This window comes from Coffea arabica, chromosome 6c, assembly GCF_036785885.1.
Source record: "Coffea arabica cultivar ET-39 chromosome 6c, Coffea Arabica ET-39 HiFi, whole genome shotgun sequence".
Lineage (NCBI taxonomy): Eukaryota > Viridiplantae > Streptophyta > Magnoliopsida > Gentianales > Rubiaceae > Coffea > Coffea arabica.
In genome coordinates, this window is record NC_092320.1 from 7,239,776 (window position 1) to 7,266,315 (window position 26,540).

At 36.0% G+C, this 26,540-nt stretch overlaps 5 protein-coding genes across 8 annotated transcripts; 2 read left to right on the plus strand and 3 right to left on the minus strand.

The window, feature by feature from the left end:
• Window positions 1–3,062: 3,062 nt before the first annotated feature.
• Window positions 3,063–5,437, plus strand: LOC140008394 (uncharacterized). The gene is made up of 3 exons (XM_072052521.1): window positions 3,063–3,376; window positions 4,698–4,756; window positions 4,847–5,437. The coding sequence occupies exons 1-3, from the start codon at window positions 3,257–3,259 to the stop codon at window positions 5,175–5,177; spliced, it is 510 nt and encodes a 169-aa protein (XP_071908622.1). The 5' UTR covers window positions 3,063–3,256; the 3' UTR covers window positions 5,178–5,437.
• Window positions 5,438–6,921: 1,484 nt separating this feature from the next.
• On the minus strand, window positions 6,922–10,189 carry LOC113693611 (triphosphate tunnel metalloenzyme 3). Of its 2 annotated transcripts, XR_011815780.1 has the most exons (3): window positions 8,955–10,189; window positions 7,685–8,029; window positions 6,922–7,082 (listed from the first exon to the last, which is right to left on the minus strand). XR_011815780.1 is itself a non-coding variant. In XM_027212165.2 (2 exons), exon 1 carries the CDS (start codon window positions 9,566–9,568, stop codon window positions 8,960–8,962), a length of 609 nt encoding a protein of 202 aa, XP_027067966.1. In that variant the 5' UTR covers window positions 9,569–10,178; the 3' UTR covers window positions 6,922–7,082; window positions 8,955–8,959. The 2 variants fall into 2 exon arrangements, 1 of the variants encoding a protein (XP_027067966.1); XM_027212165.2 differs by lacking the exon at window positions 7,685–8,029 and having other exon boundaries at window positions 8,955–10,178.
• Window positions 10,190–16,622: 6,433 nt separating this feature from the next.
• Window positions 16,623–17,896, minus strand: LOC140007971 (uncharacterized). Its single transcript, XM_072051618.1, has 4 exons — window positions 17,746–17,896; window positions 17,601–17,667; window positions 17,221–17,331; window positions 16,623–17,049 (listed from the first exon to the last, which is right to left on the minus strand). Exons 1-4 carry the CDS (start codon window positions 17,837–17,839, stop codon window positions 16,845–16,847), a joined length of 477 nt encoding a protein of 158 aa, XP_071907719.1. The 5' UTR covers window positions 17,840–17,896; the 3' UTR covers window positions 16,623–16,844.
• A 535-nt stretch (window positions 17,897–18,431) lies between these two features.
• On the plus strand, window positions 18,432–20,044 carry LOC140008395 (uncharacterized). The gene is made up of 2 exons (XM_072052524.1): window positions 18,432–19,363; window positions 19,454–20,044. Exon 2 carries the CDS (start codon window positions 19,461–19,463, stop codon window positions 19,782–19,784), a length of 324 nt encoding a protein of 107 aa, XP_071908625.1. The 5' UTR covers window positions 18,432–19,363; window positions 19,454–19,460; the 3' UTR covers window positions 19,785–20,044.
• Window positions 20,045–21,535: 1,491 nt separating this feature from the next.
• Window positions 21,536–24,803, minus strand: LOC140004471 (triphosphate tunnel metalloenzyme 3-like). Of its 3 annotated transcripts, XR_011815781.1 has the most exons (3): window positions 23,569–24,803; window positions 22,299–22,454; window positions 21,536–21,696 (listed from the first exon to the last, which is right to left on the minus strand). XR_011815781.1 is itself a non-coding variant. In XM_072052522.1 (2 exons), exon 1 carries the CDS (start codon window positions 24,180–24,182, stop codon window positions 23,574–23,576), a length of 609 nt encoding a protein of 202 aa, XP_071908623.1. In that variant the 5' UTR covers window positions 24,183–24,793; the 3' UTR covers window positions 21,536–21,696; window positions 23,569–23,573. The 3 variants fall into 3 exon arrangements, 2 of the variants coding, with proteins under 2 accessions (XP_071908623.1, XP_027067967.1); XM_072052522.1 differs by lacking the exon at window positions 22,299–22,454 and having other exon boundaries at window positions 23,569–24,793; XM_027212166.2 differs by lacking the exons at window positions 21,536–21,696; window positions 22,299–22,454 and adding an exon at window positions 22,486–22,643.
• Between the last annotated feature and the right edge of the window lie 1,737 nt (window positions 24,804–26,540).

Below are 26,540 nucleotides of genomic sequence, written 5' to 3' on the forward strand. Positions count from 1 at the left end.
GTGTCTCTCGATCGGGAGCTTATACATATTTCCTCTCTGAGTGTCCGAATGAATTTATGATTTATTTTTTGTTCTATAGTATAAGCATAGGTGGGCTAACTCTTCAGCTCGCCTTACTTTTGATCTATTTGTTCATGCCTTTTTATACATCATCATACTATATAGTAAATTACTCCATTCCCAAGGGTTCTTTGGTCATCCCATTTCCAGGGGATTGGTCGGAGTCGAGGTTATGTATTAATGCGGTTAAGAAGATAAACATAAGATTACAGCCACAAATCTAAGTGTAAAAGATGAAATTTACTTGCTTATCCATCCACATGTTAATCTCATCAACCACCACAGGTATTCTTCTTTGTGGCATTAAGGCCTTAAACTATAACAAGTTGAATGGTTTATCCCGAAAATACAGGCCCCGTGCCCAAACAAATCTAACTAAGAGTTGCATTGTGGTTTCCCCACCCATTTCTGCAGAAGATAGGGAGGACCCTAATCGGCCCAGTGCAAGATCCGTATGACTGGATGCTGTATTAATTAATTTGTAGTACTGCAAAATAGTCTTTTCCAATAAATGTCTGATTTTCATTATTTCCCTGAACAACTTTTTTACCCACAAAAAAAAAAATTTTTTTTTTAATCATCTCTTACACAAGTAGAAACAAAATTTGAGTGTGTTTGGATAGAAACAAGATGGAAATCTTGAGGAATTTGGCTAATAAGCGTAGGGACACTCGTCAATATAGGTTTAAGTGTTAATTTTTTGATAAAAATAAAATTAATTTACAAAAATATTAAAATGCAGAAGGCAATATGTATATATTTACATAATAAGTTAAATATTCTTTTAAAATATTTTAACAAGCGTGATGCTAGGAAAATCCAGGCTCTGTTTGAAAAGCAATTTTTCTACGTTTTCCGTGAACACATTTTCCAATTATCTTGTTACCTCACATACATCGAATCGTTACATTAATTTTTTTACAAAATAAATTCAGAAAAATGTAGTCTTTTTGTTTTTTTGTCAACACAATAATTTTCATTCTATACCTATTCCTATGTTATACTACTGGGAGGGGGTGGAGTGGATCCAAATGAATTAAGGAAAAATTTGAAGGGCACTGAATTACTACCAAATTAGATGAATGTTTCTGCAGCTGCTGGTTAAAACCTTGTGGCTCTTCTGGCAGTTGGTTCAGAAAAATCCAATCTTGATCCACCGCCTTCTTCGTCCAAGAAGCGACATCGTTTAAACGTTACCATTATACCAAACTGGGACATGTTTATTGATCCCGTGGGAATCCGGCTCTCCAGTTGAGGGACCGGGGACCCACCAATTTAAAGAATTTCTTTTCAGGAAAGAGCCGTTACGTAAAAAGCATTAAAACCGTACCAAGTATAAGGCCCGTTTAGACAGCCATTTTCCGCCAAAAAAATTGCATCGTTTTCGTGATCCTATTTTTCTATAATTTTTTTTATTCACATACATCAAATCACTATAGTAATTTATTTTACAAAAAAATCCAAGAAAATGCTAAGTGAATAAAAACAGAAAAAAAAACCTTTCATGGGAGTTTAATTTCCATAATAGGATAATTTTTTTGTGCACTAACTTATTTTGGATCCAACTCAAACTTATTTTAAATTTGCCCCTTATTTTTCTGCTTTATTATTTCACCTATTCAGGATTTATATATCTTTACTTTGATAACTTTTTTACCCATTGAATTTACTCTTGGACATTGGGATTAAATATGTTAATATATGTTTTTTTATAAAAAAAAAAAGTAAATTTCATTAATGGATTGTTGAAATTCATCTAGCACGATTTGACTTATATCGTCATCCTATTCAAGTTAAATATATACTAGAAATAACACATTTGTGATTTAACAGACATAATAGATTTTAAAAAATTATAAGCATATTTGAAAATATATAAAAATTTTCAAAATCTAATCAATCACTGCATCTTCCTTTTACACATGTTGCAATAATGAAATCCACTGATAAATAGCATTAAATTAATATATGTATTATGTGCCTAATCAAAGTAATCACACTATAAATCGTATATAACTACATCAATTTTTGTTGATATAAAAAGCTCTGGATGCAGCTCAAACCAATCATAGTTTGCGTGATGTAAATCGTGTAATAAAAATGGATTCCATTGACAAGTTCTCATCAATAAGCGCATGTTATAATGTTGGAACACATTTTTTTTTTGGGTTTTAAAGAAGACTCCAATAAATAGGCACATTTTAATACAATTCTATTTATTTATTTGTTTTCTTTATAAGGGAAATAGGAGACTTCAAGTCTTATTGAGAAGATCTGGAAATTAAACCCAAGAACCTTATGGTCACTATGTATAATCATTCGAGCTGAATCTATGCGGCATTATATACATTCGAGCTTTTTTTTTTTTTTTTAGGGACCCATGTTCACAAATTCATATTTAGTTCCTCCTTTGCATTTAGATGTTTTTATTGATTTGATTTAGTTTATTAAAAAAATTAACATGTGAGACCTATCCATTAGGTGAACCAAAATAAAATTTCAATAGCAAGATTTAAACAACAAAAATTATATTATTGATTAGGAAATTCGTTGAATTGGAAAAATTTTTCGATCCAGACTAGGCTAAAATAGGAAGAAAATTTATTAAATAAAAACCATTTAAATTTGGTTCAGCTAAATCGTCTTTTTCTACTTTTGTAAAAACTACTTAACATACTAATTATTCAAACATGCAAGCCATCTATTTTTTTTTTTTTTTTTTTTTTTTGATAAGAGCATAGTAGTATTCCTTAACCCGCGGGTCAAAACGAACTCTAGAGTCTAGATCTAGAATCTAGATTGTCCTACTAGAATCAAAGTCAATTTATGTCTAGAAAATATAATTAATAAAATAGCAGTAGTTAGGAAATTGCTCCCCCCACAAAAAGTCAAAATTCAATTTCACCCCCCACAAAACCCTTTCGCACATGACAAAACCCTAGCCTCTTCTTTTACCCTTCCCTTTTTCTTTAATTTTAATTTAATTTAATTTTTTTTAAGATTTGGACACTCAAAGGCCAACCCTACTCCGCCACAGTCCACACCCCCTCTTGTCTCTCTCCCCCCTAAATCTTTGATTTTCTCTATTTAAGGCCTCTATTTCTTTTTGATTTTCTTTTACCCCTATCACCGCTGTCCTCTCTGCTCTGTACTATAGCCTTGCTTCCGCTGTAATTTTTTACCGGGAAGGTTTTCAATGGAGGTCAGCAACTCCAGCTCTGATGTTCATGCTATGGTGAAAACAGTAGTGGTCAAGACTCTGGTGGCTGAGACCCTTTTGGCTGCTCAGAGATCTCTTGTTTGGCTTCTTTTGCTGGTATAAACATTTATTAACTTAGTACTCGCTTACTCGTACACATTTTTTCTTGTAAAGTTTGAATTTTATGACGTGGGTTTTAGCTTTTATGCTCTCTTTCTGCCTTTTACGCTCCTTTGAGTCATGAGATTTTCTAATCTTGGTTTTTCCCCCTTTCCTTTTTTAAATGTTTGGGTGGGTTGCTAGGGTTATACAGAAGGGTGCTTGTCTCCTCACTCTCTTCCTTGATGCAGACAGCACAGAGAGATTGAGAAGAGGGGAAAAAAAGTTATTGTGGGCTCTGTCCAAGTTTCTGCTTTGATTTTCAACTAGGAAAAATTTTAACTTGTTTTTAGGAGTAGAGTTTTTTTCAACTGAACGGGTTTGCTGCTACACTGAAATCCTGTTTATCCTTGGCTTGTGCGCTTCATAAAGCATAGCCATGTTGTCCGTGCTTTTTATGCAAGTACCAGAGGGAGATTTAAAATTAATGCTTTTCCTCTTTATTATTCTATAAAAGTACTAATTTTGTACTATTTGTTGTAGAAATTGGGAGTAAGCATTCGTGTAGCCATCTTGAGGATTTAATTGTTACGAATATAATGTCTAATTGCAACTTATTCTACTTATGCCTAATTGAATTGTTGTTACGGGTAGGAGATTTTCCATTTTATCGATGTTGAATGGTTCCCTTTTTGTTGCTTTAAAGTAAAATAAAAATGTTTTTTCCTTTTTCTGCTTTTAATTTGTATGACAAGTATGGGCTAATTCTTGTGGGCGTGTTGAATTTAATTCCTTGGTCTATGAATTATTTAAGGTTTTCTTGCACGAAGAAATCTACCTAGAAAATTGAGGAAAGTTGGCACAATACTGATAACTTAGTTGTTCGTGTTATTTACGTGGTTCAATGAAGTGTCTCTTATTCAGTTTAGCTTGTTGGAATGATGGTCATGCTAGTACGCTTTGCTTTTGTTAAACATGTCCTATTGATACTAACTCTTTAGTTGAGCATGCCCTGTCTCATAATTCTTTAATGGATCTCAGTAATGTAAAACTCAAATTCTCAATTTTTTTGCTCAATCTACAAATTTTTGAAAAAATAACGTACAATTTTTTTCCTTTTTTAAGTTTTATGATGCTGCTAATATTGTTTTAAAATTTTTTTTTTGACTCAGTGTGTTTGTGCTTTCCACTCTTTTGATTGCAGTCCGTATACTCTGCATTGCCTTTTTGAACTGATCTACTTGCTGTTCTTGCTCCTCGGTTTTAGTTGTTCTAAAGCACCTTAATTTTTCCTTCATTGCATGCCTTTGATAATTGAAATTTTTGTTTATGTCTTCAGACAGGATCTCTGCTGAAGGGTGTTGATGATTTATCCCCATCTTTCTTAGCTGATAAAGGGTAATGAATTTGTCATTGTTGTCTCATTTGCATTACACACTGACATTTAGAGGGAGCCTTTGAAAAATAGAATTTATGCATTGTCTACAGGTTCCCTATGGAAGAGCTTCATAAAAAGAAGCGGCCAGAACCTGACAATAAAGATGCTAGTGACACAGATGATGATGAAGAAGAAGAAGATGATGATGATCAGGATGATGATGATGCAGGTGATGAGGATTTCTCAGGTGACGAGGGTGGAGAAGATGATGAAGAAGGGGATCCTGAGGACGATCCCGAGGCTAATGGTAACGGTGGCAGTGATGACGAGGACGGAGACGATGATGACGGTGATGATGATGAGGATGAGGATGACGAGGAAGATGAAGAAGAGGAAGATGAAGATGAAGAAGAACAACCCCCTGCTAAGAAGAGAAAGTAAATTAATTAGGTGATCATTCTGCTTCTTTCTCTCGGCTGGGTATGTTTAATAGGAAATAGGACGTTTAGGATGTTTGTGTCTTCTTAGATTAGGGAAGTCACAGTCCTAGATTAGGGAAGTCACAGTCCTTGTTTAGAATTTACTGCATTTTATAACGTTATAGACATTTACAGCTTCCAATTTGTAGAATTAACGGATATTTGGAATTGTTCTTGAAGGTTGATTTTAATGTGATTAGTGCTTGACATTTGGTTTTGAAATGTTGCTATTTTGAAGGATAGCACTGATGTACAGTGTTTCTGTCTCTCTTTTTCTCCTGTCATGGATACTACATCATATGGAGTCTTGCTGAATTCATCAAATCTATATTTGGGGCAAGGAGTACAACCGTACAAGTTTGGTTGTTCTCCAGACAAGAAATATATACCGCTATAGAGGTCTACCGCGGATGCATTTTCCTGTTTTAGTATCCACTGTGCGAGTCTTTTTTTTTTTTTGTTTTTTTTTATTGAATTTTCAATTTCACTAACGTCCCTTTCAGTAGTGGACTTCCGCTTGAGATGGTACTTTTCACTTTCCCTAACATCCACATATACACCCAACTCTTCGCCCAACTCAGTTCATTCTTTCGTTTAAAACAATTGTTACTCGGTGCTTGCATGTCTGCGTCTTCAAGGCCTTGCTTCTGTGACTGTCATAACAAGGAACCAAATAAAAGATAAGCACCTTCAAGGTTTCAACCTCAACCCCGTCCTCCGCCAAACGGGGCCATGTAGTTCAAGGGATGATACCCTGGAGATAAATTCTTGAACTTGTCTCAAGGCGCCATTTTTTTTTTTTTTTTTTTTTTTGGGGGGGGGGGGGGGGGGGGGGGGTAATAAAGCTTCTCAAAGTTTTGCTGTCTTCGTAAGCCAAGCACAAACTAGAATTGGAATCACGCACCACCAGGCAAACAATAATATTTACCAAGAACTACCATAACTCAGAATTTCGTCATCTGGTTAAACATGCAAAGCTTTTGCGATCAAAGGTCTTCTTTACCAATGGATGATACTCCGGAGATTCATTCTCTAAACTTCTCACAGTTTTCGCTATACCTGACCGTCTGTAAGCCAAGCACTAACTAAAATTGGAACCAGAGTCTTATATCACAACCATCCAATCAATATGATCGAAATCGACCCTAACTCAGCATTTGGCCAACTGGTTGGACATGCAAAACTTTTGTGCTCAAAGGTCTTCTCGATTCGAGGTTGTTGTACCCCTTCGGTAAGATGTACACTTTGGCACATTTTCTAGTATGTAAAAAGCGTCAGGAAATATGCCGAACATATCAATTAATTTGCCATCCCAATTCACTTGGAGCCATTTCGGACCTGAACTTTCACCTACCATCAAAAATTGCTATGGTTGAGCAAGCTACCCATCCATTATTGCTATTCTTTTGGAAGTTTGCACTCAATAACCAAAACACCCTTCTTCTTTTTCTTTTGGTTCCCCTTCTTTGAACTAAGTTAAGGGATAAACATTACATTATTTAATCAACAAACTCAAATGTATGGTTGAGTCCAGGAAAGATATTCACAAAATAATTCAGAAATTGGTTGGAATAGCGGTAGAAATCAAATAGTCAAGAGTGTTAATGCCTTTCTGGTTTAGATGCCAGGACAAAGATTGGATGCTCAACGTAGGGATCACATGTAAAGCAGGCATATCAAAAAGTTTGACCAATCCAAAGACAAAAGAACCCAAAACACTCAAATTCTTAAATTTCATCTTCAGGTCCAGAAAGTATTAAGAGTAACAGCTGTATATTTGAAGCAGTCAAGCATCAAAATGCTTGATTTATTGCTGCATCAACCTTCTGCTTCTTCACTGGAATCAGTAAACATCCGCCAACATGACCTGCAGGAATGAGACAAGAAATGTGGCTTTACCAGTGTCCAAATCCAAGGTGGTGAATGCATGACTTAATTTGTGCAAATGTGGGCTTCAAGATGATAAAAAGCAGAGAGAAACAGATTCTGTTCATGAGAAGTGAAAACTGCTGCTAATATGATCTACTTCACCTCAGTGCAGCATTTCTACCTTAGAATTGAACAACTGACCGTGAACTGGGTATCGTCTAGGGAATAGCATGACAAGAAGCTCACCTTCTTTTAGTAAAACCTATAGTCATTTAATTTAAACATCTGCAGGATATTACAAAATATCACTATAGCATTTTCTTCCCCCCTATAAATTTTAAATCTCAAAGGCAAGTGCACTTCGTAGTTCCTTCTTGTCCATTTAGCCCTGGCATCAACCAATTGTACCACAAGGCCCCTCAAGACACTACCAGATGACAACATCATGCGAATCTGAGAAGCCACCTCAGACCACGGTATGCATTCCGAATACCCTAGAAACATTTGATGGCAAAGGAATATTTGTCTACTTGTAGAAGAACTTCTACCCACAGTTCATCTAGAATAAAGAATAAATGACAAAAGAAACTCAATACTTACATAGTAAATGCTTAAGTTTGACTGAGCAAGGATTTTCAAGGATTTCTTACTTCCATTATAGACTAACAAAATCTATGCTCCAATGTTGTAGAACAAGTAAGAAGTGGACCTTGTTCTCCTCCTTTATTTTCCCCTCCCCAATTCTGCCATTCTGCACTGCACTTGAAGTGCAACATCCAAAATCCCATGACAATACTGTCTCATCATAAAAGAGTAAAAACAACATAACACCACTCAACCACATAACACCAACACAATACTTTATACTTGTTTGAGACAACAAAGTGGGTGGTCTAGTTCAATCTTGAAAGTAGCCTGTAGGAGAAGTTTGCCAAGAATTTCACCCTAAAGAAAACCCAAAGGCTTCCATCAGTTCACTACATTCTATCATCACCAATACAACAAAAACAACCCAGGTGTCATAAATGGGAAGGACGGCTGTTCTCTTTCCACAAATAAAGTTATCATGCTAGCTTTATAGTTTTAAGATGACTTGTTCAGGCAGAGTAGAAAGGAAAACTCAGTTGAACAAATTTAAATGGTAGAGTTTGGAAAAGAGTTAAAAATGAGTCAAGCACATCTAGTAACATGCATTTCCCAGTTAACAAAACTGCCTCCCTTCCAAACCATCTTTAGAAAAACCTAGGAACTGTTATCCTCCCCAAAGTTTCTTACTCGCTAAGGTCCCAACTTTTTGCTGTCAACTATCAAACAGGTTTGGCTAAACCACTTTTAATTGAAAACCCAACAAAGAGTACAAACATGTTATGAGTTTTGAAGAGGTATGACGTAATTCCATTCAATCTGTGCGCATGAAGATGTATTTTATGAGTCTGTACCATCAGCCAACATGAACCATCAGACTTTGCAGAGCCAATATTAATTATTGGGTAATAACACAATAAATACACCTTTTACCAGGTTCCAATGCAGAAACAAACACAAAATACACCACACAATTAACATATCCTGCATAACAGAAAATTTGCACATCAATTTACAGATCAACAACCTACACAACAATTTGCTTTAAGTCAAAATTACAACCAACCACCCAACCTTATTTATCATAAGCTCATCACCTGCAAAAACGAATTGCTACAAGACCTTTAACATTCAATCCAGGCGATGCTCAATATGCTAGTTCATCAAAATAACTCACACTGCTAGCACATAACGCAACATTAAAAACAAAGCAATGAGAAGATCAAGATAGAAACACAACTTCCGAATCAAAATACACCATAATCTTATATCGTAAAACACTTACAATAATTACTGAGGCAACTTTCCAGACCGAAAAGTCGCAAACTTTGACACCTGCGAATATGAGTACTCAATCTCATTCTCCTTCAAGAACTCTTCGATCATCCCCTTAACTTTTTCTGGCTCTGAACTCTCGCATTCGATCTCATAGCAAGTCCCAAAATCATAAACCGTCTCATCCACTTCCAATTTCACCCCATTCCACTCGTACACATTTCTCACATTCCTAAAGCCCCCCAACCCCACAAATCCCGCCTTCACACCAAACTCCTCGCGAGCCCTCCTCGCCACCCGGGAATCTACATCGACTAACTTGGTTGCATCTTCCAAACACTGCAAACCCACCTCGAAATCCACTTCTTCTTCGTCCTCCTCGACCCGGCTAACGCCATCGACGATCACAGCTTTTGCCTTTAGGCAGATGAAACATTTGAGGGGTTGAGAGTTCTCGTAGAATCGGAGGCGGAGAACTGCCCGGCGAGAACTCAGCTCGCCAGCAGCGCCGTCGTAGAACGAGTTCCTTTGGTGGTGGGTTTTGGTGTGGAAGGGGGAAAGTAAGGAAAGGACCTTCCGGTGTGCGGCCGAATCTGGTAATCTAAGCTTTACTTCGACCTCCATTTGCTTAGCAAATGAGGTCGTTATCCTTCGGAGGATATGAGCCGCCCAAAGATTTGATGTTCCTCTAATTCTAATTTATTTCTTAAAACATAAAATATGAAGCAAGGAGTAGAATTTTTAAAGATAAAGAAAACAATAAATATCGGGAATCAAGGGGAAAGGCCGATGCGGTGGGATTTGGTGGAGGGATTAAGGGAGGAGCGGTCGAAGTGCTGAAGGAGAGAGGAGGCGGCGGTGGCTGTGGAGGATGAAATTGAGGTGGAGGAAGCGGCGGTGGAGGCGCGTTTACGGGATTCTTCGAGTTCTTCTTTGTCGTCGAGTTTCACTTCGATCTTGGTGGCTTTTCTCCTCAGCATCTCTCTGGCTGGCACCCGCTTATCTGGATTACCCCAGCCTCAACTTTTCGTTATTCTGATTCTCACAACCACACCAGTGGTGGTGGCACTACTGGTGAAAGCCCAGTACCTTTGCTGGAACGGACTGGCTAGTGGTCTGACTTGTGAATTGAATTGTAATTTTTGCCAATAATAATACTAATAATATAAATAAATAGCTATAATTGATTTCATTGTCAAATGCGTCAATTTTTGTTTTGTATGATCATTTTTGGAAATGCATCAATAATATGCAGGAGTCCCCCTTCAGAATCCGACCTTATCTAATGTCCAATTTTAATAAGGGACAATGATATTTCTTATATTTATCTCCAGAAATCATTTTTTAGTCAACCTAAAAAGTCATGTGTGCATGAATAAGATATTTTAAAAATATTATTTGTATCCCTTTTACAAAATCCCTAATTAGTTGATACAAAATTATCCTTTTTTTCTTTTTTTTTTTAAATCAAACTTTGTAGTAGTAAATATGATATTTCTTTATTAAATTAATAGTAGTAACGAAAGTTCAAGGATTGATCATGAAATACAAGGATCAATTTTTGAAAATTAGATCGGGCTGATCAGTTCGATCGGTTGAATCGTAAATCGATTATGTCTTTGGTCCGATTCAATTAAAAATTCACAAAAATAATTAAATTGATCAAAATCGGTTGAACCGGTAAAAATCGATAAAAATTAGAAGATTCAATCAATATTATTAAGTATTTATTTTTTAAAATAAATATTTTAGTTTTATTCAAAATTTGTAATATTAAAATAAATAAAAAATTATTAAATCTTTAAATCGTAGTCAAGCCGATTAAATTGGTGAAACCGTAAATCAGAAAATATTTCGATTCACTTTCCGATCCGGATTTAAAAACATTGCCGGCCACCGGCCCTGTGCCTGTCAAATGGTTCATTGGTAAAGCACTTGTGAAGTACCGATTTTAGTCAATCAAATGGCTTTGGCGTTCAAACTACCTTTCAGCTTCCCGTAATTCTTTTTTGGGGTTTATCTCAAAGTTAACCAAAATGAAATGAGGCATGGATAAGATTTTAGTACTAAAAAATTAAAAGTTGAAACTTGTTGCCGTAAGAAAAAGTGCTTTTAAGATCTCTAGATAAGTCTCCTGAATCGTCGTCAAAAGTTGCCGACTTTTAACGATTGATCTGGGGCTTTAGGTTTGTTTAACTTATCTCTTGAAGTTTCTCGAGAAGGTGAAAGAAAGATCTCTCTCTTTTGGGCTCTTCCTCGAAAGATTTAGCTGTGGGTTGGGTATCTTTCATTCGTTGTTGGCGCCTGAACTTGCCACGCTTCACCCTTTTTTTTTCATATTCATTTTCTTTGACGACTGCAAATGAAGTGATCAGTATTCTCAATGCCTGCGAGCGTAATTAATTTTTTGCACTAATAAATCTACAAAAATAAATGTTGTATACCGCATTTAATTATATTTCAGTTGTAGAGAGGAATGACGTTACTTCCACAACAAATTTTGCTACTGAAAAAAACTTACCATAGTCCGTTTGGATTGCCATTTTTTGAGCTTTTGTTAAAAAAAAATGTACTGTAGTAATTTAATATATGTAAAATAAAAAAATGATTAAGAAATGCACTAATGAAATGACTTAAAATTTTTGGAAGAAAAATGGACAATCCAAATTTGTCGAATTTAAAAGTCCAGACCATTGTATAGATCTCATAAATCAAGTGCAGCTAGTCATGTTTCTTAAGCTCCAAATCCTAATAATGGTGCATATTATCAGCGTCTCTGCCCGTGTTTTGGCAACGAAAAAAGGCGAAGGCAGGACCAGCTGCCAATCGTTACCATTAGAGGGACGGGGCTGCTGCCACCGCCCTGATGTTCTTTCTTAGGTGTTGCCCAATGCTGGTCGAGAGTGACGAGAATAGTTGTATTACTCAAATATACGACTCACTCCACCAAGGAAAATTCCATCTCTGTGTGCGTGTTTACGCAAATTAAAGAAAACAAGAAAAACTTGTTAAATTAAAAATTGTATAGCAAAGATCTGAACCAGAATAGCAAAAAACGTATGGGCTTGTTTTATTTGATCTAAAAATGAAAAACAAACTAGAAATTTGACCTAAGTAATCTGCTGAAACTTACCGCCGTTTCAGTTATTACTATTCTAGTTCCACAAAACGTTCAAATTTGGCAGTAGAATGTAAAGGACTCAAAGTAGAGTGCAGTGTGTGTGTCTATATATATATATATATATATATATATATATATATATATATATATATATATATATATATATATATATATATATATATATATATATATATATATATATATGAGAAAATCGTCCAAAACGTCCCTCACATTTTGTAAAATAACTTTTTTCGTCCCTCACTTTTAAAAGTGTAATTTTATGTTCCTTACATATTCACATCGGTCAAATTTAGTCCCTAACTAGGTTTCCGATCATTTTTTGGCCGGAATCCATCATGTGCAAGGCACGTGATCATTTTTTAAGGGTGAATTTGTCAAATTATATTTTACATAATTTGATCTATAGTCCTTCACATTTTATAAAATAAATTTTTTCGTCCCTCACATTTTATAAAATAATTTTTTTCATCCATCACATTTCAAAAAATGAATTTTTCATTTCTCACTAATTATGTGTGTGAATACATTTTTTTTAAACACATGTATATGTCTATTTGATTTTGCTTAATAATAATAACATAAACACATGTATGTAATTGGGCCCAACTTGTGGGCTATCTTCTCTTTTTGTATGATTATGACTAATATTTACCAATAGAACCTTAATTTGCATATTCTTATTGTATTTTGACCGAAAATAGCTTTATTGGCCAACTTGACAATGAATGCAAGATTTTTTACTAGCTAATACCAGATAAAATCAAATGATCACGTATAATATATGGTATTCATATTGTTAAGTGAAATCAAATAGACACATACATATATTTATGCTATTCGTATTATTAAGCAAAATCAAATAGACATATATATGTGTTTAAATAAAAATGTATTCACACACATATTTTTTTTTTAGGGTTTCCCTTACACACATAATTAGTAAGGGATGGAAATATTCATTTTTTGAAATGTGAGGGATGGAGAAATTCATTTTGTGTAATGTGAGGGATGAAAAAATCATTTTATGAAATGTGAGGGACGAAAAAATTTGTTTTATAAAATGTGGAGGACTATAGATTAGATTATGTAAAATATAATTTGACAAATTTATCCTTAAAAAATGATCACGTGATGGATTCCGGCAAAAAAATGATCGGAAACCTAGTTAGGGACTAAATTTGACCGATGTGAATATGTAAAGGACATAAAATTACACTTTTAAAAGTCAAGGACGAAAAAAGTCATTTTACAAAATGTGAGGGACGTTTTGGACGATTTTCCCTATATATATCCTTCATATTAATTGTTACTATCAAGATAGTTTCTATGGGTTTCGGTTTAACGTCTAAGGAGTTATATTCTGCTAAAACCAAATTAATTTGAATAAATTTACTAGATACTCTTCTACTATAGTTCATTAACGAGTTACAACATTGTAAGTTAATGGCTTAAAACGTATTAAGTTATACAGCCTAGTTAAGAATATGCACAATGCATAGAGTAGTTTCAACACTCGATTGCCTATTTCTCAACATCTTAAATGTCAAAATTATAAAAATTATTATTTTTCACTAAGAGATAAATTCTTTCTTCCTTAAAAAAATTTGATGAGTTAAAATGTTTTTGAAATGTTGAATAACTAGCTAAATGATGAGATGCATATTTGTGTACAGATTTGTTTCTATGGCATATGCTAAAAATCACATTGCACCCGATGCTAAGGAGCTGGAACTATTTGGAATAGTGGGTGTCATTTTGGCCATACACTCGCACTTATTACATAAATGAACAAGTTTTAGAATGTATTAAAACTGCAGATCCATTAACTAGGATCCTAGTTACAACGAAGACAAGCATTAGAATGCATTAAACCTCTTCTACATCTTTAAGCAAAACTCTTTTACAATACATAACCGAAAAAGCATTAGAATGCATTAAAATTGTAGATCCATTAACTAGGATCCTAGTTACGACTAAGACAAGCATTAGAATGCATTAAACCTCTTCTACATCTTTAAGCAAAACTTTTTTACGACTTTGTGAGACAAGCATTATGATGTATTAAATATCTTTGAAGGAATTGAAACCTAAAGACTTGAAAAAGACGGTACAATCTAAAGACTTAAAAGAGAGCCATGAAAAAGATCGCTCCTGGTAGTAGCATATAAATACACCCTTAGTCCCATAAAGTTGGCAACAACCTCATCAGCTCACCACTACAAAGTAGCAGTATCCCTTGAAGAGAAAGTCACAAAAATGGCTATTTCAACCATGAAACTAGTTGTTGTTTGGCTATCCATCTTGGCTGCACCGTGTTTTGGAGACGATGCTATGATAAGCATCGGGGTGCCATGGAATATCCCATGCTTGCAAGCTGTGGTAAATACCCAAGGCTGTATTGATGAAATTGTGAATTCTTTCTTCAGTCTACAGTCACATATACTTGGTCCTGCTTGTTGCAGGTCTGCCCTTAGCATTGATGACAATTGTTGGCCTAAAATCTTCCCTTTTAACCCTTTTTTCCCACCACTGCTCAAGAGCTTCTGCAACACACAATTACTCCCACCACAGCCATTGCATCCTTGAGTTCTCACGGCCTTCCAAATTTACAGGCTATTATTGGAAATAAGATCATGCAATGCTTGATTACTATTGTGGTTTCTCTTGTTACAAGTTACTCGGAGACAGGTCATAGTTGAGAGATCATCCAAGAGGACTAAAGATTATGGATTTTAATATTTTCAGGCATGAGTTATTTTTTTTTCAGTTTTAACTTTTGGTGGTATCACATACTACTTACTAGTTAATCTTAGGTGATGCCATCACATTTTGTCATGTTATTATATTTAAATATGAATTGGAGACCGTTTTACGGTTGATTTCGTGTGTTCGAATACTATTTACTGCATTTTTCTCACTATTAAATATTCTCAACTTGAAATAAATTACTTCTCGAACAGGACAACGTTCACTATTCTGCAAATCCGCATTCTATTATTTTCTCTCAATTCAATATTGTCCCCTAAAATCAAATATTTGAAATTGCAAGCCCAATCCAAGTAATACAATACCAGTGATTAATATAATATAAAACACATTCATTTTCTTTAATTTTTTTAAGAGTCAAGAGACATAATTTCTTTCTGGTCTATATTTTTTTATAGTAGAGAATTCTATGTAGGGTGGAAATTATGACCTCAAGATTTATGAGAGGCCGTTCCACTATCAAAATAATTTTTGCATTTCCTTAAAGTATAAAGTCTACAATGACATTCAATTAATGATCTAGTGCTTGTAATAAGATCCACTATGTATGAACAAAAGATATCATCTTTGTATGCATTTTGTCACGAAAAAGGAAAGAAATGTTCGTTTTCCTCATATGTACTACATAACTACATCTTCATCCGAGATCGACCTTTCTTATTCTGTCACCAAATCCACCCGAAATTTTCAAGTATGTGGATTATAACATTCTGCGGTAGTAGCAAGACTCGATGATGGATGATGCTCAGATTCCATTCACTTGTGTGTTGAATCAAGAATCCACCGACTCCTTGTCCTTGACCCCAGACCAATAAATGGACCCCAACTCACACCTCCCCCGGGACCCCGACCCAACAGTCTAGAGCTTTATGGGAGAGTAAATTACCATTGATAGAGAACCTAGGGCTATTAATCTGATCAACGGATTCCGAATTCTGGTTGTCCACATCCATAGCGGAGGAGTTGTTCTCTTTGGCCATATCGTTAATGTGAAATCTCCGTCAGATCTTAAATTTGGCGTCATCTTTATCGGAATTAGCCCGATAGCTTGAATGTAGGTGGCTTGAAAGATTCTGAAGAAGTCCAAAATGCCCCTGGCTTGTGGCACACTGCCGGCGGCGGGGTTTTCTGGTTTAGTCGCTGAGTGAACGTAAATGAAGCATGTTTGGTCTCGACATAAAAATCCTAGTCTCCTCTGCGTTGTCTATTGTTTAACGGATTATGACAAGTACTGGAGTCTAAAGTGTAATTCAAATTGTTTATGGGTACGTGGACAACAGACTTAAAGCCTAGGGGTCATTGTTAAATTTATCATAACTTACTAATTTCGTCCATCATTTATATGAATTTAGTATCCACAACTAGTTTTTTTATTTTATTTAGTGAAAATCGTCCAAAACGTCCCTTACATTTTGTAAAATAACTTTTTTCGTCCCTCACTTTTAAAAGTGTAATTTTATATCCCTTACATATTCACATCGGACAAATTTAGTCCCTAACTAGGTTTTCGATCATTTTTTGGCCGGAATCCATCATGTGCAAGGCACATGATCATTTTTTAAGGGTAAATTTGTCAAATTATATTTTACATAATCTCATCTATAGTCCTCCACATTTTATAAAATAAATTTTTCGTCCCTCATATTTTATAAAATGATTTTTTTCATCCCTCACATTACACAAAATGAATTTCTCCACCCCTCACATTTCAAAAAATGAATTTTTCATTTCTCACTAATTATGTGTGTGAATACATTTTTTTAAACACACACACACACATATATATATATATATCTATTTGATTTTGCTTAATAATAATAATATAAACACATGTATGTAATTGGGCCCAACTTGTGGGCTATCTTCTCTTTTTGTATGATTATAACTAATATTTACCAATAGAACCTTAATTTGCATATTCTTATTGTATTTTGACCGAAAATAGCTTTATTTGTATACAGGGCACAGCAGCTGTGCAAAATGATGAATTAATCAGCACACCTCTGCTTCCAAAGATGTCCTAGAATCTCCCTTAATGGAACACAAGTCTTGAAACAAAGTAGCCCATTTGACTGCTTTTCGCAGCCTACCAATCAGATAGCCACGCTGACGTGCATTTGGACCATCTGGCAGCGTTTTCTTTTCCATAGCATGGCTCCAAGCTCTTTCTGCTGTATAAAGAACCACATGAAGATACCTACAGTGTCCCCAACCACCACGCAGAATCAGGATAGATTAACGACCATTAAGAAATTATTAATGAGAGACAAAACAGCATATTTGTTCTTCAAATAGCAAAAGCGAAATTAAAACATTTACCAACTGTAATGTCAATCAAATTCAACCATTGTTCTTGGCAATCTATTACCTCACTTCAGTGACCATAGAAGCTGTAATCGCCCTTTTACTATATTTACCACGGCCATGCGTGAATTTCAACGACTTGTACAATCTCCTGAGCCGAGCAGTACAGTACCTCCTAAAAAATTTACAAAAACTGGTCAATTTCACATTCCCTCAATAGTACAACTCTATCACACCACATTTTTCACAAATTTAACCCTGCCACCTCTAATGATCAATGTCATAAATTCCCTCATAAACCTATATAGAGCACACTTACGCTTATATACTGGTAAAAAAAATATCAAACGGCATTTCTTACAAAAATTAAACCTACTTCCCGGAACTTCATCGTACCAAATTACTCATAAACATATACCATAAGTGTACAAGCGTAGGTTATACCGGTAACGAGCGTAATCGCCAAACCGCAATCCATGCTGCATCTGAGCGGATTTCAAGAGCTGTAAAACTGTAAATTCACCAAAAAAAAAAACTAAATTATCACCTCAAAATTAGCTGTCTAGAGCTTTATGGGAGAGTAAATTACCATTGATAGAGAACCTAGGGCTATTAATCTGATCAACGGATTCCGAATTCTGGTTGTCCACATCCATAGCGGAGGAGTTGTTCTCTTTGGCCATATCGTTACTGTGAAATCTCCGTCAGATCTTAAATTTGGCGTCGTCTTTATCGGAATTAGCCCGACAGCTTGAATGTAGGTGGCTTGAAAGATTCTGAAGATGTCCAAAATGCCCCTGGCTTGTGGCACACTGCCGGCGGCGGGGTTTTCTGGTTTAGTCGCTGAGTGAACGTAAATAAAGCATGTTTCGTCTCGACATAAAAATCCTAGTCTCCTCTGCGTTGTCTACTGTTTAATGGATTATGACAAGTACTGGAGTCTAATGTGTAATTCAAATTGTTTATGGGTACGTGGACAACAGACTTAAAGCCTAGGGGTCATTGTTAAATTTATCATAGCTTACTAATTTAGTCCATCATTTATATGAATTTAGTATCCACAACTAGTTTCTTCATTTTATTTAGTGAAAATCGTCCAAAACGTCCCTTACATTTTGTAAAATAACTTTTTTCGTCCCTCACTTTTATAACTTGTTTTTAGGAGTAGAGTTTTTTTCAACTGAACGGGTTTGCTGCTACACTGAAATCCTGTTTATCCTTGGCTTGTGCGCTTCATAAAGCATAGCCATGTTGTCCGTGCTTTTTATGCAAGTACCAGAGGGAGATTTAAAATTAATGCTTTTCCTCTTTATTATTCTATAAAAGTACTAATTTTGTACTATTTGTTGTAGAAATTGGGAGTAAGCATTCGTGTAGCCATCTTGAGGATTTAATTGTTACGAATATAATGTCTAATTGCAACTTATTCTACTTATGCCTAATTGAATTGTTGTTACGGGTAGGAGATTTTCCATTTTATCGATGTTGAATGGTTCCCTTTTTGTTGCTTTAAAGTAAAATAAAAATGTTTTTTCCTTTTTCTGCTTTTAATTTGTATGACAAGTATGGGCTAATTCTTGTGGGCGTGTTGAATTTAATTCCTTGGTCTATGAATTATTTAAGGTTTTCTTGCACGAAGAAATCTACCTAGAAAATTGAGGAAAGTTGGCACAATACTGATAACTTAGTTGTTCGTGTTATTTACGTGGTTCAATGAAGTGTCTCTTATTCAGTTTAGCTTGTTGGAATGATGGTCATGCTAGTACGCTTTGCTTTTGTTAAACATGTCCTATTGATACTAACTCTTTAGTTGAGCATGCCCTGTCTCATAATTCTTTAATGGATCTCAGTAATGTAAAACTCAAATTCTCAATTTTTTTGCTCAATCTACAAATTTTTGAAAAAATAACGTACAATTTTTTTCCTTTTTTAAGTTTTATGATGCTGCTAATATTGTTTTAAAATTTTTTTTTTGACTCAGTGTGTTTGTGCTTTCCACTCTTTTGATTGCAGTCCGTATACTCTGCATTGCCTTTTTGAACTGATCTACTTGCTGTTCTTGCTCCTCGGTTTTAGTTGTTCTAAAGCACCTTAATTTTTCCTTCATTGCATGCCTTTGATAATTGAAATTTTTGTTTATGTCTTCAGACAGGATCTCTGCTGAAGGGTGTTGATGATTTATCCCCATCTTTCTTAGCTGATAAAGGGTAATGAATTTGTCATTGTTGTCTCATTTGCATTACACACTGACATTTAGAGGGAGCCTTTGAAAAATAGAATTTATGCATTGTCTACAGGTTCCCTATGGAAGAGCTTCATAAAAAGAAGCGGCCAGAACCTGACAATAAAGATGCTAGTGACACAGATGATGATGAAGAAGAAGAAGATGATGATGATCAGGATGATGATGATGCAGGTGATGAGGATTTCTCAGGTGACGAGGGTGGAGAAGATGATGAAGAAGGGGATCCTGAGGACGATCCCGAGGCTAATGGTAACGGTGGCAGTGATGACGAGGACGGAGACGATGATGACGGTGATGATGATGAGGATGAGGATGACGAGGAAGATGAAGAAGAGGAAGATGAAGATGAAGAAGAACAACCCCCTGCTAAGAAGAGAAAGTAAATTAATTAGGTGATCATTCTGCTTCTTTCTCTCGGCTGGGTATGTTTAATAGGAAATAGGACGTTTAGGATGTTTGTGTCTTCTTAGATTAGGGAAGTCACAGTCCTAGATTAGGGAAGTCACAGTCCTTGTTTAGAATTTACTGCATTTTATAACGTTATAGACATTTACAGCTTCCAATTTGTAGAATTAACGGATATTTGGAATTGTTCTTGAAGGTTGATTTTAATGTGATTAGTGCTTGACATTTGGTTTTGAAATGTTGCTATTTTGAAGGATAGCACTGATGTACAGTGTTTCTGTCTCTCTTTTTCTCCTGTCATGGATACTACATCATATGGAGTCTTGCTGAATTCATCAAATCTATATTTGGGGCAAGGAGTACAACCGTACAAGTTTGGTTGTTCTCCAGACAAGAAATATATACCGCTATAGAGGTCTACCGCGGATGCATTTTCCTGTTTTAGTATCCACTGTGCGAGTCTTTTTTTTTTTTTGTTTTTTTTTATTGAATTTTCAATTTCACTAACGTCCCTTTCAGTAGTGGACTTCCGCTTGAGATGGTACTTTTCACTTTCCCTAACATCCACATATACACCCAACTCTTCGCCCAACTCAGTTCATTCTTTCGTTTAAAACAATTGTTACTCGGTGCTTGCATGTCTGCGTCTTCAAGGCCTTGCTTCTGTGACTGTCATAACAAGGAACCAAATAAAAGATAAGCACCTTCAAGGTTTCAACCTCAACCCCGTCCTCCGCCAAACGGGGCCATGTAGTTCAAGGGATGATACCCTGGAGATAAATTCTTGAACTTGTCTCAAGGCGCCATTTTTTTTTTTTTTTTTTTTTTTTTGGGGGGGGGGGGGGGGGGGGGGGGGGGGGTAATAAAGCTTCTCAAAGTTTTGCTGTCTTCGTAAGCCAAGCACAAACTAGAATTGGAATCACGCACCACCAGGCAAACAATAATATTTACCAAGAACTACCATAACTCAGAATTTCGTCATCTGGTTAAACATGCAAAGCTTTTGCGATCAAAGGTCTTCTTTACCAATGGATGATACTCCGGAGATTCATTCTCTAAACTTCTCACAGTTTTCGCTATACCTGACCGTCTGTAAGCCAAGCACTAACTAAAATTGGAACCAGAGTCTTATATCACAACCATCCAATCAATATGATCGAAATCGACCCTAACTCAGCATTTGGCCAACTGGTTGGACATGCAAAACTTTTGTGCTCAAAGGTCTTCTCGATTCGAGGTTGTTGTACCCCTTCGGTAAGATGTACACTTTGGCACATTTTCTAGTATGTAAAAAGCGTCAGGAAATATGCCGAACATATCAATTAATTTGCCATCCCAATTCACTTGGAGCCATTTCGGACCTGAACTTTCACCTACCATCAAAAATTGCTATGGTTGAGCAAGCTACCCATCCATTATTGCTATTCTTTTGGAAGTTTGCACTCAATAACCAAAACACCCTTCTTCTTTTTCTTTTGGTTCCCCTTCTTTGAACTAAGTTAAGGGATAAACATTACATTATTTAATCAACAAACTCAAATGTATGGTTGAGTCCAGGAAAGATATTCACAAAATAATTCAGAAATTGGTTGGAATAGCGGTAGAAATCAAATAGTCAAGAGTGTTAATGCCTTTCTGGTTTAGATGCCAGGACAAAGATTGGATGCTCAACGTAGGGATCACATGTAAAGCAGGCATATCAAAAAGTTTGACCAATCCAAAGACAAAAGAACCCAAAACACTCAAATTCTTAAATTTCATCTTCAGGTCCAGAAAGTATTAAGAGTAACAGCTGTATATTTGAAGCAGTCAAGCATCAAAATGCTTGATTTATTGCTGCATCAACCTTCTGCTTCTTCACTGGAATCAGTAAACATCCGCCAACATGACCTGCAGGAATGAGACAAGAAATGTGGCTTTACCAGTGTCCAAATCCAAGGTGGTGAATGCATGACTTAATTTGTGCAAATGTGGGCTTCAAGATGATAAAAAGCAGAGAGAAACAGATTCTGTTCATGAGAAGTGAAAACTGCTGCTAATATGATCTACTTCACCTCAGTGCAGCATTTCTACCTTAGAATTGAACAACTGACCGTGAACTGGGTATCGTCTAGGGAATAGCATGACAAGAAGCTCACCTTCTTTTAGTAAAACCTATAGTCATTTAATTTAAACATCTGCAGGATATTACAAAATATCACTATAGCATTTTCTTCCCCCCTATAAATTTTAAATCTCAAAGGCAAGTGCACTTCGTAGTTCCTTCTTGTCCATTTAGCCCTGGCATCAACCAATTGTACCACAAGGCCCCTCAAGACACTACCAGATGACAACATCATGCGAATCTGAGAAGCCACCTCAGACCACGGTATGCATTCCGAATACCCTAGAAACATTTGATGGCAAAGGAATATTTGTCTACTTGTAGAAGAACTTCTACCCACAGTTCATCTAGAATAAAGAATAAATGACAAAAGAAACTCAATACTTACATAGTAAATGCTTAAGTTTGACTGAGCAAGGATTTTCAAGGATTTCTTACTTCCATTATAGACTAACAAAATCTATGCTCCAATGTTGTAGAACAAGTAAGAAGTGGACCTTGTTCTCCTCCTTTATTTTCCCCTCCCCAATTCTGCCATTCTGCACTGCACTTGAAGTGCAACATCCAAAATCCCATGACAATACTGTCTCATCATAAAAGAGTAAAAACAACATAACACCACTCAACCACATAACACCAACACAATACTTTATACTTGTTTGAGACAACAAAGTGGGTGGTCTAGTTCAATCTTGAAAGTAGCCTGTAGGAGAAGTTTGCCAAGAATTTCACCCTAAAGAAAACCCAAAGGCTTCCATCAGTTCACTACATTCTATCATCACCAATACAACAAAAACAACCCAGGTGTCATAAATGGGAAGGACGGCTGTTCTCTTTCCACAAATAAAGTTATCATGCTAGCTTTATAGTTTTAAGATGACTTGTTCAGGCAGAGTAGAAAGGAAAACTCAGTTGAACAAATTTAAATGGTAGAGTTTGGAAAAGAGTTAAAAATGAGTCAAGCACATCTAGTAACATGCATTTCCCAGTTAACAAAACTGCCTCCCTTCCAAACCATCTTTAGAAAAACCTAGGAACTGTTATCCTCCCCAAAGTTTCTTACTCGCTAAGGTCCCAACTTTTTGCTGTCAACTATCAAACAGGTTTGGCTAAACCACTTTTAATTGAAAACCCAACAAAGAGTACAAACATGTTATGAGTTTTGAAGAGGTATGACGTAATTCCATTCAATCTGTGCGCATGAAGATGTATTTTATGAGTCTGTACCATCAGCCAACATGAACCATCAGACTTTGCAGAGCCAATATTAATTATTGGGTAATAACACAATAAATACACCTTTTACCAGGTTCCAATGCAGAAACAAACACAAAATACACCACACAATTAACATATCCTGCATAACAGAAAATTTGCACATCAATTTACAGATCAACAACCTACACAACAATTTGCTTTAAGTCAAAATTACAACCAACCACCCAACCTTATTTATCATAAGCTCATCACCTGCAAAAACGAATTGCTACAAGACCTTTAACATTCAATCCAGGCGATGCTCAATATGCTAGTTCATCAAAATAACTCACACTGCTAGCACATAACGCAACATTAAAAACAAAGCAATGAGAAGATCAAGATAGAAACACAACTTCCGAATCAAAATACACCATAATCTTATATCGTAAAACACTTACAATAATTACTGAGGCAACTTTCCAGACCGAAAAGTCGCAAACTTTGACACCTGCGAATATGAGTACTCAATCTCATTCTCCTTCAAGAACTCTTCGATCATCCCCTTAACTTTTTCTGGCTCTGAACTCTCGCATTCGATCTCATAGCAAGTCCCAAAATCATAAACCGTCTCATCCACTTCCAATTTCACCCCATTCCACTCGTACACATTTCTCACATTCCTAAAGCCCCCCAACCCCACAAATCCCGCCTTCACACCAAACTCCTCGCGAGCCCTCCTCGCCACCCGGGAATCTACATCGACTAACTTGGTTGCATCTTCCAAACACTGCAAACCCACCTCGAAATCCACTTCTTCTTCGTCCTCCTCGACCCGGCTAACGCCATCGACGATCACAGCTTTTGCCTTTAGGCAGATGAAACATTTGAGGGGTTGAGAGTTCTCGTAGAATCGGAGGCGGAGAACTGCCCGGCGAGAACTCAGCTCGCCAGCAGCGCCGTCGTAGAACGAGTTCCTTTGGTGGTGGGTTTTGGTGTGGAAGGGGGAAAGTAAGGAAAGGACCTTCCGGTGTGCGGCCGAATCTGGTAATCTAAGCTTTACTTCGACCTCCATTTGCTTAGCAAATGAGGTCGTTATCCTTCGGAGGATATGAGCCGCCCAAAGATTTGATGTTCCTCTAATTCTAATTTATTTCTTAAAACATAAAATATGAAGCAAGGAGTAGAATTTTTAAAGATAAAGAAAACAATAAATATCGGGAATCAAGGGGAAAGGCCGATGCGGTGGGATTTGGTGGAGGGATTAAGGGAGGAGCGGTCGAAGTGCTGAAGGAGAGAGGAGGCGGCGGTGGCTGTGGAGGATGAAATTGAGGTGGAGGAAGCGGCGGTGGAGGCGCGTTTACGGGATTCTTCGAGTTCTTCTTTGTCGTCGAGTTTCACTTCGATCTTGGTGGCTTTTCTCCTCAGCATCTCTCTGGCTGGCACCCGCTTATCTGGATTACCCCAGCCTCAACTTTTCGTTATTCTGATTCTCACAACCACACCAGTGGTGGTGGCACTACTGGTGAAAGCCCAGTACCTTTGCTGGAACGGACTGGCTAGTGGTCTGACTTGTGAATTGAATTGTAATTTTTGCCAATAATAATACTAATAATATAAATAAATAGCTATAATTGATTTCATTGTCAAATGCGTCAATTTTTGTTTTGTATGATCATTTTTGGAAATGCATCAATAATATGCAGGAGTCCCCCTTCAGAATCCGACCTTATCTAATGTCCAATTTTAATAAGGGACAATGATATTTCTTATATTTATCTCCAGAAATCATTTTTTAGTCAACCTAAAAAGTCATGTGTGCATGAATAAGATATTTTAAAAATATTATTTGTATCCCTTTTACAAAATCCCTAATTAGTTGATACAAAATTATCCTTTTTTTCTTTTTTTTTTTAAATCAAACTTTGTAGTAGTAAATATGATATTTCTTTATTAAATTAATAGTAGTAACGAAAGTTCAAGGATTGATCATGAAATACAAGGATCAATTTTTGAAAATTAGATCGGGCTGATCAGTTCGATCGGTTGAATCGTAAATCGATTATGTCTTTGGTCCGATTCAATTAAAAATTCACAAAAATAATTAAATTGATCAAAATCGGTTGAACCGGTAAAAATCGATAAAAATTAGAAGATTCAATCAATATTATTAAGTATTTATTTTTTAAAATAAATATTTTAGTTTTATTCAAAATTTGTAATATTAAAATAAATAAAAAATTATTAAATCTTTAAATCGTAGTCAAGCCGATTAAATTGGTGAAACCGTAAATCAGAAAATATTTCGATTCACTTTCCGATCCGGATTTAAAAACATTGCCGGCCACCGGCCCTGTGCCTGTCAAATGGTTCATTGGTAAAGCACTTGTGAAGTACCGATTTTAGTCAATCAAATGGCTTTGGCGTTCAAACTACCTTTCAGCTTCCCGTAATTCTTTTTTGGGGTTTATCTCAAAGTTAACCAAAATGAAATGAGGCATGGATAAGATTTTAGTACTAAAAAATTAAAAGTTGAAACTTGTTGCCGTAAGAAAAAGTGCTTTTAAGATCTCTAGATAAGTCTCCTGAATCGTCGTCAAAAGTTGCCGACTTTTAACGATTGATCTGGGGCTTTAGGTTTGTTTAACTTATCTCTTGAAGTTTCTCGAGAAGGTGAAAGAAAGATCTCTCTCTTTTGGGCTCTTCCTCGAAAGATTTAGCTGTGGGTTGGGTATCTTTCATTCGTTGTTGGCGCCTGAACTTGCCACGCTTCACCCTTTTTTTTTCATATTCATTTTCTTTGACGACTGCAAATGAAGTGATCAGTATTCTCAATGCCTGCGAGCGTAATTAATTTTTTGCACTAATAAATCTACAAAAATAAATGTTGTATACCGCATTTAATTATATTTCAGTTGTAGAGAGGAATGACGTTACTTCCACAACAAATTTTGCTACTGAAAAAAACTTACCATAGTCCGTTTGGATTGCCATTTTTTGAGCTTTTGTTAAAAAAAAATGTACTGTAGTAATTTAATATATGTAAAATAAAAAAATGATTAAGAAATGCACTAATGAAATGACTTAAAATTTTTGGAAGAAAAATGGACAATCCAAATTTGTCGAATTTAAAAGTCCAGACCATTGTATAGATCTCATAAATCAAGTGCAGCTAGTCATGTTTCTTAAGCTCCAAATCCTAATAATGGTGCATATTATCAGCGTCTCTGCCCGTGTTTTGGCAACGAAAAAAGGCGAAGGCAGGACCAGCTGCCAATCGTTACCATTAGAGGGACGGGGCTGCTGCCACCGCCCTGATGTTCTTTCTTAGGTGTTGCCCAATGCTGGTCGAGAGTGACGAGAATAGTTGTATTACTCAAATATACGACTCACTCCACCAAGGAAAATTCCATCTCTGTGTGCGTGTTTACGC